General features: G+C 46.6%; 1 protein-coding gene across 1 annotated transcript in view; it reads left to right on the forward strand.

Annotated features, from left to right (window-relative positions):
* Positions 1-1,543: 1,543 nt before the first annotated feature.
* The window catches only part of LOC130474716 (transmembrane protease serine 9-like), a 40,128-nt gene continuing 24,791 nt past the window's right edge, over positions 1,544-16,880 (forward strand). Inside the window, exons 1-5 of the mRNA XM_056846413.1 lie at positions 1,544-1,634; positions 3,432-3,600; positions 7,236-7,489; positions 9,470-9,606; positions 12,341-12,519. Coding sequence (XP_056702391.1) covers positions 1,544-1,634; positions 3,432-3,600; positions 7,236-7,489; positions 9,470-9,606; positions 12,341-12,519 — 830 coding nt within the window. The remainder of the gene's footprint in view (positions 1,635-3,431; positions 3,601-7,235; positions 7,490-9,469; positions 9,607-12,340; positions 12,520-16,880) is intronic.

Consider the following 16,880-nt stretch of genomic DNA (forward strand, 5'->3'; position numbering starts at 1 on the left):
TCAGAAAGATCTTTCCTCCTGTGTTTATATGTGTGTGTGTAAAGTGCCATCAAGTTGCAGCCGACTTATGGCGACCCCTTTTGGGGTTTTCATGGCAAGAGACTAACAGAGGTGGTTTGCCAGTGGCTTCCTCTGCACAGCAACCCTGGTCTACCTTGGTGGTCTCCCATCCAAATACTAACCAGGGCTGACCCTGCTTAGCTTCTGAGATCTGACGAGATCAGGCTAGCCTGTGTTAGTGTAATTTACTTGTTATCCTGGAGGGAACAGGCTGCCTTTCAACTAGAACATCAAATTGTTTGTACATAAGATGATGAAGAAGAAGTGTTGGTTTTTATATGCTGACTTTCTCTACCACTTAAGGAAGAATCAAACCGGCTTACAATCACCTTCCCTTCCCCTCCCCCCAACAGACACCCTGTGAGGTAGGTGAGGCTGAGAGAGCTCTAAAAGAGCTGTGACTAGCCCAAGGTCACCCATCTGGCTTCATGTGGAGGCGTGGGGAAACCAACCCGGTTCTCCAGATCAGATTCCACTGCTCCAAACCACCGTTCTTAACCACTTACAGCACTCTGGCTCCCAGATGCACTGCAACTCTAAGCCCGTTGACTCCACTGCATGTAAAAGGGTGGTAATTCTTCTTAGGGTTGCACTGTAAGGAGCAATCCTATGCAGCCCTTCTCAGAAGTCCCATTTTATTCACACACACACTTTTGTGGGGGGGGATTCATGTGGCACTCACCAATGATTAAAGATGTCTCCAGAGTCTGTCTGGATTCAACCTACTTCTCAATAGAGTTGTCAAAAGGTGTCAGAAGCGCTGGACTGTCCCGTATAGGGCAGAGGTCCCTTGCAAACCCAAATCTTTTGAAAATGCAAATAATAATAATAATAACAATGAGCCTTGTGTTGTAGACTAACCAGTTTGTTGTGGAAGTTGATTTCGTGGAAGTCGTTTCTGTTTTCTCCAGTGCATCTCTCGCCCACAAAATCTTATGCCACAACCAATCTGTTAGTCTTCAAAGTGCTATAGGGAGCCGGCATGGTATAGTGGTTAAGAGAGGTGGTTTGGAGCAGTGGACTCTGATCTGGAGGACCAGGTTTGATTCCCCACTCCTCCACATGAGCTTCGGACACTAATCTGGTCAACTGGATTTGTTTCCCCACTCCTACACATGAAGCCAACTGGGTGACCCTGGGCTAGTCACAGCTCTCTTAGAACTCTATCAGCCCCACCTACCTCACAGGGTATATGTTGTGGGGAGGGGAAGGGAAGGGAAGGCGCTTGTAAGCCGGTTTGATTCTTCCTTAAGTTGTAGAGAAAGTCAGCATATAAGAACCAACTCTTCTTCTTCTATAGCAGGGGTGTAAAAAATGCGGCCTGCGGGCCGAATCCGGCCCCTAGAGGGCTTTTCTCTGCCCTGAGGAACTGAAGCAGCTAGTCCCCCTTTTCCCCCTCCCCCATTCTTTTCTGGGCTTCCTGGGGCTGCTGCGGCCCCACGTGTCCAGCCTGAAGCCTTCTCCCCTCCCTCCCTGGGCATGCATGGGCCGGATCTGGCCCCATGCATCCAGCCTGAAGCCTCCCCACTCCGTCCCCGGATGCGCACAGGCCAGATATGGGAGCAACAAGAATTGTACAGAGCCAAGATTTCTCCTACCTCCTCCTCCTTGCACTGACTTTTCTAGCTGGCGGACAGAGGCTACAAGTAGAGTTGCCAACCTCCAGGTGGTGGCTGGAGATCTCCCGCTCTTACAACTGATCTCCAGGCGACAAGAGATCAGTTCACCTGGAGAAAATGGCCGCTTTGGCCATTGGACTCTAGGGCATTGAAGTCCCTCCCCTAACCCCGCCCTCCTCAGGCTCTGCCCCCAAAACTTCCCGCTGCTGGCAAAGAGGGACCTGTCAACCCTAGCTACGAGTAATGCACGAGCAATACAGCTTGCATGTTTTTCGTCTGTTTCTTCTTCCGCGTGAAACTGGTGGGGCCCTCGCCAAAATGGCTGGCTGAATTTGGTTCATGGATTTCCCGTTGCCTGCTACTAACTACTGCAGATAAATGGAATCTCACGAACAAAGTCTTTGCTTGTGTGTCTGGCAAGCTGCAATCTACAATGACGTTTTGCAACTCAAAGTGCATCTTTAGGCCCTTTGGCATGCTGTCTCCCTCTGCACAATTCTAGATTGGCCTGTTGTCCACTTTGATGCAACAGTATCTGATGAGGTCACAAAGGCTCCCACGCAAGAGTAAATTTGCGGCATGTGTCAAATGGAACTTTTCAGGAGGGAGTTTTTATGAAGAGGATACTGTTGTGGTATTAATTTATTGTCGGTTTTTAATTTTTGTGACCTGCCTGGAACTTTCACAAGAAAGGCAGACTAGAAACGAAGTAACAGATAGATAAAAAAGAAAATCTGTCCCCTGCTTCTTGTTTCACCATACCAGCTCTGTGTGTGTGCGTAAAGTGCCGTCAAGTCGCAGCCGACTTATGGCAACCCCTTATGGGGTTTTCAAGGCAAGAGACTAACAGAGGTGGTTTGCCAGTGCCTTCTTCTGCACAGCAACCCTGGTATTCCTTGGTGGTCTCCCATCCAAATATTAACCAGGGCTGACCCTGCTTAGCTTCTGAGATCTGACGAGATCAGGCTAGCCTGGGCCATCCAGGTCAGGGCATACCAGCTCTAGGGGGCTTAAAAATCCCCCCGTTGTTTGAAACATGGTAGGTAGCTACACAAGGCAGGGCCTTTTCAGTGGTGGGCACTTACTTTCTGCAACACCATCCCACCTAGATCCATCATTAGAGTGGTCTAGACATAAAGTTAAGACACATTACAGAGGGCATTTGGGACTGTTATCTATCACCTTTTCCCCTCCAAGGCATAGTTGCCTCCTTGTCTATTTTATCAAAACAAACCTGTAAAGTAGGTTAGGCTGAGAGATTGGTGCTAGCTACCTGCAGTGCAACCCTGTCCAGAGTTACTCTGGTTTAAGACTATTGACTGGCATAACTTTTGGGAGGGGCTGTGGTTCAGTGGTAGAGCATCTGCTTGCCATGCAGAAGGTCCCATGCTCAATCGCCGGCATCTCCAGTTAAAGGTACTAGGCAAGCAGGTGATGTGAAAGACCTCCGCCTGAGACCCTGGAGAGCCGCTGCCGGTCAGAGTAGACAGTACTGACTTTGATGGACCAAGGGTCTGATTCAGTATAAGGCAGCTTCATATGTTCATATATGTTCAACTCTGCACATTGCCAATTGGTTTCATGCCCTCCACAGACCAATCTTCAGTTTCTCTTACTGAGTGCCGTTTCCAAAATCCATGAAGAGGTTAAGCTGCACCTGTCCAGCAATGGTGTGTAAGGTGTGGTTGAAGCTCAAGGTGTGGCTGAAACTGCCTCTAATGTTGGCTGTCTGTTTTTTTTCCCCTTCTCCAGTGGCAACACAGGTTGAGAGGATCATAGGGGGCCAGGACTGCCAAAAGCATGGTCAGCCCTACCAAGTCATCCTCTCTAACAGCCAGAAAAATGGGCCAGATGTTCAGTGTGGAGCGGTTCTGATAGAGAAGGACTGGGTGCTTACAGCTGCCCACTGTGATACCCAAGGGTAAGGAAGCTACAGGGAGCTTGGGCATGGGGTTGGAACATCAAATTGTTTCTGGATTCCCACTGGTTTCTAAGCATCCACTGGGTTGATGAGCATTATAGAATCATAGAATCACAGAGTTGGAAGGGACCACCAGGGTCATGTAGTCCAACCCCCTGCACAATGCAGGAAATTCCAAACTACCTCCCCCCCACACACACCCCTAGTGACCAGAAGATGGCCAAGATGCCCTCCCTCTCATCATCTGCTCAAGGTTATAGAATCAGCATTGCTGACAGATGGCCATTTAACCTCTTCTTAAAAATCTCCAGGGAAGGAGCGCTTACCCCCTCCTGAAGAAGCCTGTTTAACTGAGGAACTGCTCTAACTGTTAGAAAATTCTCCCTAATGTCTAGACGGAAACTCTTTGGATTTAATTTCAACCCATTGGTTGAAATTTCAACAACTCAGCACTCTCCTCCATGTGACAGCTCTTCAAGTACTTGAAGATGGTTATCATATCCCCTCTCAGTCTTCTTCTCTTCAGGCTAAACATACCCAGCTCCTTCAACCTTCATCAGCTGCTTCTGGATTCTGGATTCTGCATTTTCTAAACATCCATTACATTGTTAAGGAGCCATCATTCCTGGATTCCCAGTTTTCTGAGCATTTATGAGACTGATGCGCATCATTTGTTTTTGGATTCCCAGTTTTTTAAACATCCATTGGGTTGATAAGCATCATTTCTAGACTTCCAAGTATTCTAAACATCCATTAGGTAGTTGAGCATCTGTCATTCCTGGATTCCCTGAGCATTTATGAGATTGATGAGCTTCTGGATCCCCAGTTTTCTAAGCAGCCATTGTGTTGATGAGTATCTATTGTTCCTGAATTCCCAGTTTTCTGAGCAGGCAAGAGACTGATGAGCATCAATTGTTTCTGTATTCCTGGTATCCATCAGCTTGATGAGGCCTAGCTTTCTGAACATTAATTGGGTTACTAGTTCGGCTCACATTCTTTCTTTTTGTCACTCAATGTGTTTTAATACAATTTTATATTCATGTTCAAAGGTTTTTAATGACAACGTATTATGTAAACTCTTTTTTTCAAAGAAGGGAACCTATAACTCTCATATTAATGGAACTATATCTGAGAAGGAGTACATAGGAAAAATAAAAGTAGACATCCCGTGTACCTTACATAAATGTATGGCCCCACTCCTCACAAAACCGACACTGCTGTATTTTCCCTTTTTTGTTCTGATCGGCAAAAGACCCAGCCTGCTGAAATCCAGCTCCTCCAGCTCCGTTCCCAGAACCTATCTGACCTCCTCGATCCGTTCTTGCGCGTGTTCCCATACCATCCTGCTAGATTCCCATTCCATTTTCTCTTCTCCGCAGCCCATGAGGCCGTCTTTTTGCTGAGCATCTATCCCTATTGCTATGTCTAATAATTGTATTGGATTCATATAAATACTAGCAGTTCGGCTCACATTCTTTTCTCTGGTTACAAGCAGGGGGGCAATTTTTCGTCGATTGGTTCAGCTATTCGCAAGCAGCTTGAACCTGTTCAGCAGGTTACTTTTGGAATATTCAGGATGCAATCGGCAGTGTTTCATGCATGGGTGTTTTCACAGTTGGATGCGAGTTCTCAAAATAGATTTTAATTGATGCCATCTTGCATAAATCTGCTTCTGAATGAAAGAATGGCCGTGGACAATAAAGTATGCTTTGTTTTTACGTGTTGCATACAGCTGACTCCATCTCAGCAGAGGCATTCCCTCCTGTGTGAGAGAGACATGGAACGCCTCTTTTAAGAGAGCTTATTTACTGTTGACATGCAACTGTTGTTTTTTTAGTTGCCCAATAAATTGGAGGCACCTTTTCAATATATAAAGAATCAATGGATTGGCTTAATAGATCAACTGGTGCACAGATTAAACGGGGCCTCTCTCATTTTGAGTTCTGTGCCTTTGCATTCAATTGCGAAATGTGATGCTCGAAAAATCGTTCTATAAGGATCCTTTTATCTGCTCTCATGTTATCATCAGGATCTCATCCGCTAAACCAGTGGTTCCCAACCTTTTTTTGACCAGGGACCATTAGAACTTTTTTGTTTGGTGCAGGGACCCCAAGGTTCAAAATAAAAATTCCGAGTGACAATGCGGCAATTTAACCTGAATACTGAGGTTTTAGTTTAGAAAAAACAACTCATATGTTAACATCTTTTGCCTTAAAAGAAAAACACAATAGCAGAGCTTTCAATGATACAAACAACTTTTTATTGAAAGGCAAATCCAAGGCAAAACCTCCCATTCACAGATGGCCAATAACCCCCCATGCAGTTTTTTGAGAATCTGGATGGGGAAAACGGGTATCTGAGTGGCAAATCCAAGGCAAAACCTCCCATTCACAAATGGCCAATAATCCCGTCCCGCGACGGCTGTTAGCCCTTCCGTCGTGGGCCCTCTACAACGCCGCATACTTACCGCACAGGGGGGCAACCCATGCCTGGAGGCTAGCCTGGGGGGCCGTCTTCCGTCCCCGACAGAGGGAGCCGGGAGGGCAGCACGTGTGCCAACAAGCGCCCCTTCGGTCACATCGCCGGCGAGGGAGGATGGTGGCCGTGTGAGCGGCCTGGTGGCCGGGGGGAACTGAGGCCCAGCTGGTCCCTTGCCAATATGTCCCCTCTCCTCTAGGAAGCCGTCACGAGAGAGGAGCACAGCAAGGGACCTCCCCACAAACGGCTGGGAGATAGGAGGACGAGCGAGGGGGAGAAGACACGGCCCTATAAAGAGGGAATGGGGTGGAGGCCGAGGAGGATCGCCACGGGAAGGCAAATGCAAGACCTCCTCCTCCTCGCTGCCGCCGCCTGGGCTCCTTCCTACCTTCCCTCCCCGGGGGGCCTGCCATCCGCCCGTCCTCAGCGCCTTGGCCTCCTCCGCCAGCCAAAACCAGCGGGAAAATCTTGCCCGCTGATTGGCTGCTGCCACCGCCCGCCGTGGTGCCACCGGCCCTCGAGCGCCGTGTGCAAAACCTGGCCGCGCTGTGAGGAGAGGGAAAGGGGGGAGGAGGAGGAGGAGGGCACTTTACCTCACACACGGCCCCTGAGCCACGGCCACAGCTCAACTGAGAGAGAGGGAGAGAGCTGCATGCCGGACCCCTGGTGGTATAACTTTGTTTCGCGGACCACTTGGTTTAGTTCTCGCGCACCCCTAGGGGTCCGCGGACGACCGGTTGGGAACCACTGTGCTAAACATACAAGCCGATGATAGTGCATTGTTTTCACCCGGCTTCTCTCTTCAGCATGGTGTAGTGGTTAAGAGCAGTGGTTTGGAGCAGTGGAATCTGATCTGGAGAACCGGTTTGATTCCCCACTCCTCCACATGAGCTGCGGAGGCTAATCTGGTGAACCGGGTTGGTTTCCCCACTCCTCCACATGAAGCCAGCTGGGTGACCTTGGGCTAGTCACAGCTCTCTTAGAGCTCTCTCAGCCCCACCTATCTCACAGGGTGTCTGTTGTTGGGAGGGGAAGGGAAGGTGATTGTAAGCCAGTTTGATTCTTCCTTAAGTGGTAGAGAACGTCAGCATATAAAAACCAACTCTTCTTCTTCTTCTCTCTCTTTTAAAACCCCCTTCTGTGCTCTTGCCCTGCAGAGACATCCACACACGGATGGGAGATCACAGTCTGAGGGCCAATGAGGGGTCGGAGCAGTGCATCATGTCGGCACAGAAATTCCCTCACCCGGGCTATAACCCCACTACTCACGACAACGACATCATGCTGATACGGCTGCGCAACCCCGCAAACTTCAACGAATACGTCCGGCCCATCACACTGGCTACTGAATGTGCTGCCCCCAACACTCGCTGCCTGGTGTCTGGCTGGGGCACTGTCAAGACCCCAACATGTACAGTAATGGTTTCCCAGTATATGCAATGGACAAGACAGGGGCATCCATTGGCAGAAGTCAACAGGACAAAGAATGGCTGTAGCCAGACCTTGCTATCTCCATCTGCACTTCTCCAAGCTCCCCAGTTTATCTGGCTCCCTTTTTCCTTTCTCAATCTTGTACCCCCAGTACCTTTCACCTAAAGTAAAGTAAAGGTCCCCTGTGCAAGCACCGGGTCATTCCTGACCCATGGGGTGACGTCACATACCAACATTTCCAAGGCAGACTTTGTTTACGGGGTGGTTTTCCACTGCCTTCACCAGTCATCTTCCCTTTACCCCCAGCAAGCTGGGTACTCATTTTACCAACCTCGGAAGGATGGAAGGCTGAGTCAACCTTGAGCTGGTTACCTGAAGCCAACTTGCATTGGGATCGAACTCAGGTTGTGAGCAGAGCTTGGAAAGCAGTACTGCAGCTTACCACTCTGCGCCACGGGGCTCTTTGCCTTTCACCTAGCTTCCTAAATTTCCTTAATGCCCAATCTCTGCCCCCCAGCCACTGGTCTTCTTTTTCTGGACTATTTTGAATTCTGAAATTTTGCAGCACCAAGGAATTCACATGCTAATTCTTGGCGGCTTTTCACTGGAGGGGACTGGGAAGTGAAAATAGCCCTGAAGCAAACCTAGTTGAGTTGCCCCATGTGGCAATACAAGCCAATTCTTCTGGGCTACTCAGCTCAGTGGGGCCACCAGTTAGGGTTGCCGACCTCCAGGTAGTAGCTGGAGATCTCCTGCGATTACAACTAATCTCCAGGTGATAGAGATCAGTTCCCCTGGAGAAAATGGCCGCCTTGGCAATTGGACTCTATGGCATTGAAGTCCCTCTCCAAACCGTGCCCTCCTCAGGCTCTGCCCCCAAAAACCTCCAGGTATTTCCCAACCTGGAGCTGGCAACCCTACCACCAGTTGGCTTGAGCTCACCCATTGCATTCTACCCCAAAACTGGCAGCGGTGCAGGAGGAGACTACTGGTGAGTTGGCACTAATTGTCATCGCTAATGAAGGGTCTGAGCCCCTGACACACTAACATTGAAGTCCCCCCCTCCCCAAACCCCACCCTCTTCAGGCTCCACCCAAAAATCTCCAGGTGTTTCCTGACCTAGAGCTAGAAACCCTAAGCATAGCTTGCTCCTTGGCCCTTCCTTCCTTCCTTCCTTCCTTCCTTCCTTCCTTCCTTCCTTCCTTCCTTCCTTCCTTCCTTCCTTCCTTCCGCTCTAGATTAACATTTTGATGATCAAAGTTATCCATCTGGCCACATGTAATGGCTTTGGGCTCTTTCAGCCAGTCTAGATGTAGAACAAGGAGAAACTATTTATGTTTACGTAAGGGTTGCCAGGTCCCTCTTCACACCAGCAGGTGGTTTTTGGGGCAGGGCCTGAGGAGGGCAGGGTTTGGGGAGGGGAGGGACTTCAATGCCATAGAGTCCAATTGCCAAAGCAGCCAATTTCTTCAAGGGAACTGATTTCTATCAGCTGGAGATCGGTTGTAATAGCAGGAGATCTCCAGCCACCGCTTGGAGGCTGGCAACCCTAGTCATTAGAAAGGTTATACTGTTTTTGGGGCGGAGTCTGAGGAGGGCAGGGTTTGGGGAGGGGAGGGACTTCAATGCCGTAGAGTCCAATTGCCAAAGCAGCCAATTTCTTCAAGGGAACTGATTTCTATCAGCTGGAGATCGGTTGTAATAGCAGGAGATCTCCAGCCACCGCTTGGAGGCTGGCAACCCTAGTCATTAGAAAGGTTATATTGTAATTCTATATTAAATATTAATAGCTTATATTATTGTATGTGTGAGTTTAGCAGGATGCCATACCAACAGGGCATATAGTAGTCATGCAGCTCTTTTGGTAGACGGCAGTTGTGAATCTGGCCTCTCCGCAAGCCATGAAGGGAGGACCACTGCCTTAGCTCATCTGTGAATTATCACTGTCCTTTGTTTGCAGCAGAGTTTCCCGACATCCTGCAATGTGCAGAGGTCTATACAATATCAAACGAAGAGTGCCGGCGGGCCTATCGTAATATGATCACTGAGAACATGCTGTGTGCCGGGGTCCCGGAAGGAAATGTGGATTCCTGCCAGGTAAAAGATCTTCTTCCATTGGCAACTCCCCCCTCCATACCAAAAAATGAGCTGTTTTGTTGGAATAGCAACTCACAATGCATTTGGACATAATGCTCCATGCAGCCAAATGTATTTAGATGAGACGGTAACTGCCAAAAGGCAAATGTGCACAAGGAATCGTGTGCATTTTCTAGCCAATGCAAACCTTCACAAGTTCCTCTTCTCTGAAGTGATAAACTAGCACCGCTAGTCAAATCCAGAAAGGCCCACAGATTCAGCGGGATGCATGGGGCCCCCTGTAAGAAGCTGCCTTCAGCTTCAGGGTCCGTGCGGCTACCTACGCCAGGCTGATCTAAAATTTTAAAAAGGGCAAAGACTTACAGTGGCAGTGGGGAGGAAGCCCCATTGAATAAAATGGGAGTTACTTCTAAGTAGACCTGCTTAGACTTGCTCCCTTGAAGTGCCATCCTAAGCAGAGTTATTACACCTTCTAAACCCCATAGGTTAATGTTGCAATCCTACAGAGTTACACCCTTATAAACCCCATAGGTCTAGAAGGGTGTAACTGTAGGTTTGCACCGTTAATCTAGAAAGGGCTCCCTACTGCAGAGAGGGACATTAGGCAATTATCGTTATTTGAAAGGAGATATTTAAACCATCATGACTGTGGACGTCAGCTGAATGTCATCTGTTGTAGCTACACATTCATATCATATACATTTATGTATTGCTTATTTCATTAATATCCCACCTTTCTTCCATTGTGGAAGTTTAAAGCACAGTGCAAAGAGTTTCGAACATGACTCCCATGGACTGGGAAAATGTTCGGCTTCAAAGTTTTGTTGAAAACCCCCACCTCCTTGCCAGTTATGGGTTTCTTAAACCAACATCTTGCTTGTCAGCAACGTTAAACAAAGCAAATAGTTCCACCTTCTTGGGATGTGACCCATGACCTCAAAATAAACATCCACGTGCTGCTGTTCAATTCACAGTCTGATTAGGATGAGGAGAGTACGGTCATTTATGCATGGGTACTTTCACTCACATTTTCCCCAGTCTGACTCAGTTGTTCCTTGGAGTTACGCATGAGTTATGCATACACTACTAGCCTTCCAATTGAATGTATGGTGATATTACTCACAGGCAACTTGAGATAGGCATTCATCTCTTGCCTTTTGAAAAATTCCCGATGGACAAAGCTTCGGCGAAATAGGAATTTTACCGGAATCCTATCTCGGGTTGTAATAATATCCTTGGGCATTAAGAAAATAGCTTGTGCTGCGGAATTACTTATTGCCAATACGACTTCCAACCTGGATATTGGCACAAGTAGCCAGGAATCGGCTTGCAGCTTCTCTGCCTTAACAATCCAAGAGTGCTGGATCGGCTTGCGGCTTTTTTAGCCTGTATAACATCTTGAGACCTTCTTCCCCGGTGGATTTTTCCTTGGAAATATGTCTCAGGACTTAATTATGTTTTGTTGATGATGATAAATAATCCAGTGTATGTAAACTGGTTGGTTAAATATTGTAATTGTAAATAATTTACTAATAATATGTTCTGTTTATAGCCATCAGTGCTTGTTGTTTTTTATTTAAACTACCTGGCAGTTGGCAACCCTAGATATGATAGATAATTTAACCAAAAGAGTTGCCAGATTTGCTTGGCTAGCAATTAAAATAAGGCAGAGCTGGAAGAAATCTATGCAATAGCCAAGGAAGCATGGGATCTTTATGGTCCGGAGCCTTTTAGACTAGTTTTATATTAATCTTAGGAATATTTATGAATGGACTATTTTTGTAATGTTTTGTCATTTTAAGTATTGTAATTTTAGCCATATTTTGTCTATGTGCTCTACAATTTATCGAGCAATTATGCAATCATGTTTTATTTGACAGTCTATGACCATATAATAATAAATTGATTGATTGAGGAGACCCCCCTAAAAGGTTATCCTGGGGATCATGGGACAACACTTGTGTGTAGTAAAAAGAATTGAACAAGTTTTAACAAACAACAACAACAACAAACCCTGATTGGATCCAACTTTATTCAGCAACTCTTGAGATTTCACCAAGCATTGCCCATACATTTTTCAAACACATCTTTTAATGTTAAGGGCTAGGAACCTGCTTTGAAAAAAAAATTTTTAACAGATTATTAGGAAGCTGGATTTTTAGCCTGGTACTGCATTGTTTTTCATGCACTCACATGGATTGACAACACGTGGCAACTTTACACATGACGGGTAGATAATCTTATCAGGTTCTGCCATTGGTAAAGGGAAGTAAATCAAGGCATGCGCTGGTTACACATTGGTGAGGTGGCGCTTCTTCCAGCTTCATAGTTCCCTTGGCCCTGGACTGATCATATCTCATGCTCATCCCAAAACGTAGGCCTAAATGATGCTGAGCCAGTGTGGTGTAATGGTTAAGAGCGGTGGTTTGGAGTGGTGGACTTTGATCTGAAGAACCAGGTTTGATTCCCTGCTCCTCCACATAAGCAGCGGAGGCTAATTTGGTGAACTGGATTTGTTTCCCCACTCCTACACCGAAGCCAGCTGGGTGACCTTGGGCCAGTCACAGTTCTCTTAGAGCTCTCTCAGCCCCACCTACCTCACAGGGTGTCTGTTGTGGGGAAGGGAAGGTGATTGTAAGCCTGTTTGAGTCTCCCTTAAGTGGTAGAGAAAGTTAGCATATAAAAACCAACTCTTCTTCCTCTTCTGATGTTGCTTCTCCTTTTCCATCTGCAGGGTGACTCTGGTGGACCTTTGGTGTGTAACGATAAACTCCAAGGCGTCGTCTCCTGGGGGATGCAGATCTGCGGGCAGAAAGGGCAGCCTGGAGTGTATACCAATATTTGCAGATACACGGACTGGATTCGGGACACGATACAGAGGAACTCGTTTAACCGTGCTGCTGGCACGTGCTAGTGCGGGGGGGAAGGCGGCCTTGCCGGCACCATAATCTCAGAATAAATGATATGAAATGTAGCTTCGTTTCATCACCTCCATTCTGACAGCGATGAGGGTAACGGTGCTATGGCATATTACTCCTTTCAAAACCATGACCATTGTCTTGATCAGTCAGGGCTACGCGATCAACATAAAGTGCCTCCTAGGGGAAAGAAAGGTACTACATAGAGTGCAAATGCAAACAACAGCCTCTGCTTAAAGGGGTGTCTCTACACATTACAAAGACCTCGTTTCTGCCTTCAGGACTTTGTATCAGATGTGCGATGGGTAGGGTTGCCCATCTGTGGTGGCTGGAGATCTCCTGCTATTACAACTGATCTCCAGCTGATAGAGTTCCCCTGGAGAAAATGGCCGCTTTGGAAATTGGACTCGATGGCATTGAATTTCCCTCCCCTCTACAAACCCCGCCCTCCTCAGGCTCTGCGCCCAAAATCTCCAGGTAGTTCCCAACCTGGAGCTGGCAACCCTAGTGATGGGAGTTCTGTACTACCTAGATGCGTGCTGCTGGCCCTTTCCTGATCACAAACACAGTGTGCTGGGAGTGGCAGCTTCAGCTTTCCCCTCTGCGCTGGAGCTGCATACTCCAACTGCCCTATGGAGCTGGTATTGGCTCCATTGGGCAAATTACACATGGCCATATAAGTAATGTGATTTTGCAGCCAAGCCAATAGCAACTTCATGTGGAGTTTCAAGCCCTGCACCAGCAAAAGCCAGGAAACTGGGGGTGGTGGTGGTGGTAGTGCCTGGGGAGGGTGGAGTTTCAGGAGATGTGACATCACATCCTCTGTGATGCTCTAGCGTTTTCTCCCAGTCTCTATGGGAAAAGCGTCTGGAGAAATTCATAGAGCATCATGGAGGATGCGATGTCACTTCTGGGCCAAAGTTTGGACAATGTGACATCACTTCCAGGTGATGTTCTAGGAATCTCTACAGTCTCTATGGTCTTTATCATAGAAGTTGGAGAAATTCCTAGCATGTCACCATCAATGCTATTCCCAACACCATTTTTCTCCTGGACCTCAAATAATTGAGGGCAAGGGATTGGGGCCACAGGAAAATGGTAAACGATTCGATAATCCAAAAATGGAGCTGGGGGGAGGTTCCCATCACATGTCTGACACAAAGTCTGTGGGGTCGTTGTACTATGTAGCTTCACATTAATAAGACCAAAGTTCACAAATGCACCGGAATGAGGTGGAACATTGAGTGGCTAAAGTGGAGTGTACCACTTCAGGCTGCAGGTGAAGTGTAACCTTTCACGATGCTTCCCAACTTAAAAAAAAATCCCTGCCCCATAGAAAACCAGCACAGCAAGATAAGAGTGGGGATGCCACCTGGTATAGTGGTTAAGAGCGGTGGTTTGGAGCGGTGGACTCTAATCTGGAGAACCGGGTTTGACTCCCCACTCCTCCACAGGAAGGCAGCTGGGTCACCTTGAGCTAGTCACAATTCTCTTAGAGCTCTTTCAGCCTTGCCTACTTCGCAAGGTGCCTGTTGTGGGGAGGGGAAGGGAAGGACATTGTAAGCCAGTTTGATTTTTCCTTAAGTGGTAGAGAAAGTCGGCATATAAAAACCAACTCTTCTTCTTTCACTTTGCAGCATTAGTTTTCTATTTGCAAGGAGGCAGGGTGTTTCTTGTTGCTGTTTTGTTGTTTTTTGAGACAATGAGGGTTAGCGCACTTTGTATTCCCAGCGCTGTATTAAGAGTTTGAAAACGTTATAAAAAACATCGCTTTAAAAGGGTTTTTGGATACCACGGCTTATAAATGGTTGGAAGACGTCTTCACAACGAAAGGGGCCAAACAAAGTGCGAACAGTATTTTGTATAACGTTTCCAAACTCCTAATACATCGGTGGGAAAGGAAGTGTGAACAGTATTTTTTATAACATTTTCAAACTCTTAATACATCACTGGGAATACAAGTGCGGTAACCCCCAATATTCAAAGCTAGAATTCACCCCCTGCAGTCTGGAGTGGCTTTTCACAGCAGAGAGATAAAGATTACAACTAGAAAATGCCTCTAGATAAAACAACCATTAAAGGTGTACAGGAGGAAACAGTAGGCAGCCCTAATCAGGAACATCTGAATCGGTGGCCGCCACGCCCTTTCCCCACACTTAACAAAGAACAACTATCATTACAAGCAATTAAATGAGCTCACACACTGGGTATGCACAAGAAAGCCGCAAATCCCTTTGCTTAAAAAAGGGAGAGAGGGAGAGAGAGAGATGACTGTCCCTTGTGGATGACCTTGCTGTAGAGCACTGGTTCCCAACCAGGGGTCTGTGGACCCCCAGGGGTCCGCGAGAATTAAATTAAGGTCCGCGAAACAAAGTTATAAACCCATAATAAATTAATATTTTCAATTAAAAGTTCTCTATTATAAAATATATATATTCAAATATTATTCTAAGTTTAATGTTTAACTAACAGTTATGATTAAAGTTTATTTTCAAATTCTTAGAATTTTTATTTTGAACCTTGGGGTCCCTGCACCGGATAAAAAAGTCCTAGTGGTCCCTGGTCAAAAAAAGGTTGGGAACCACTGCTGTAGAGATTATGAAGTATAACCCACAACAAATGCGCTTGAAACAGACGCTTCCCCCAGCCCACAAATTAATTTCAAATATAAAGAGCGGAGGCCCTGGTGCCTTACTTTTTCAAAGATTCCAAATGGATAGGGTTGCCAGGTCCTCCACCGGCGGGAGCTTTTCAGGGCTTGGCTGGGGAGCGCGATGTGTGCGCACGCCTGGCACGAAGCATGCATGCCCCCCGCACTCCGTGCCGACGTCTCTTCCGGGTTTCCTCGGAAGGGACGTGGACTCTCTAGCAATCTCCGCCAAAACTCTATGGTTTTCATAGAGTTTCAGTGGAGGTAAACCCGAAAGCTGCTTCTGGGTAAACCCAAAAGTGAGGTGGGTGCGGCGAGTGGGCACGCGTGCATGCGTTGCCCGCCGACCCTCAGCTGGTTGGCGGGCAGCCTGGTGGATTGGCGGGATTTTGCCCACCACCACTGGGCACTTGGCAACCCTACAAATTGAGGCTCGGGGAGGTGTCTGAGAAATGAAGGCCTGCAGGAAAATTAGCAGCAGGGTCTGAGGCTAGGGTTGCCAATAGTGTTGCCAACCTCCAGGTACTCTCAACAAACACAATACCTGTGCTGATAATAACTCGGTTATTGGCAACAGCAGCACGAAGGCTCACAATGATATCAGTGTTGACTATACAGCTAATTATTTATATTGTTTAATGACAAAAAATGAAAAATAAACATTGCATCATGTATCAATATAAATGTAACACAAGGTAAGTACTCTAACATAAATACAAGGTTCAAAGCACCATCAAAGGATTGTAACACAAGGTAAGTACTCTAACAATAAGTACTCTAACGTGTGGTAAAGTCCAAAAACTTAGCTGAATGGTTGCAAAAAAAAGGTTCACCACAGAGTAGCTGGCAGTGTGAATGGCACGATGCCAAAAAGCAAAATTCCAACAGGTGCAGAGTTCCAAATGCAAAAAATCAACAAAATGCAAAGTTCCTATGTGTTTCACGTTTGCTTCTTCAGTTGAATATCTTCTAAATGCAAAATGTCACCAAAGTCTCAGTAATGACCCAGAGGGTTCATAGACCACAGGTTCTCCAATCCTCCAGAGAGGCCATTTTTCTCCAGGGGATCTGATCTCTATCGGCTGGAGATCAGTTGAATTAGCAGGAGATCTCCTGCTACTACCTGGCAGTTTGGAAAACAGCACTGGAGAAATTTAGTACAAAGGTAACAAAAGCTATATTGTGTTTCAAAAGACAATAGTAAACAAGCAAGGTGGAATACAAAGACAGTAACACATTACAAATATATATAAAATATACAGTCCATGTTTGATGCAGCCTTTGTGCAATGCAATCTTCTTAATATATACTTGTAGGAATATTCATTAGAAAAGTCCATAAGGTACACGTATAAATGATCACAAAGTCTTCACTTAATGGGAGTAGATGGGGACAGCCGTTTCAAGGATATTTCTTCAGCCCCAATTCCATTCCTACATTAAATATAATATATTCTAACATGAAAATTCTATAATCATTATAAATACCCAAAAATGGTATGTGGTTTATACTCACAAGTTTCCAAAAACAAATCTTGTGCACCATACAGTCAGTTCACTGGTTCCCCGTGGGATACTCCAAAGTGCAGCCAACAGCTATGCTCGTCTCAAACCAACCTAATACTCACAGCTGCAAGTAAAGGATCTTTCAGTTCGCGTCTCCAATGAGGTTTACCATAACCTATGTAATATCAGCAAAAAAGTCTA

The sequence above is a fragment of the Euleptes europaea genome, chromosome 3 (genome assembly GCF_029931775.1).
Source record: "Euleptes europaea isolate rEulEur1 chromosome 3, rEulEur1.hap1, whole genome shotgun sequence".
In the NCBI taxonomy this organism is placed as follows: Eukaryota; Metazoa; Chordata; class Lepidosauria; order Squamata; family Sphaerodactylidae; genus Euleptes; species Euleptes europaea.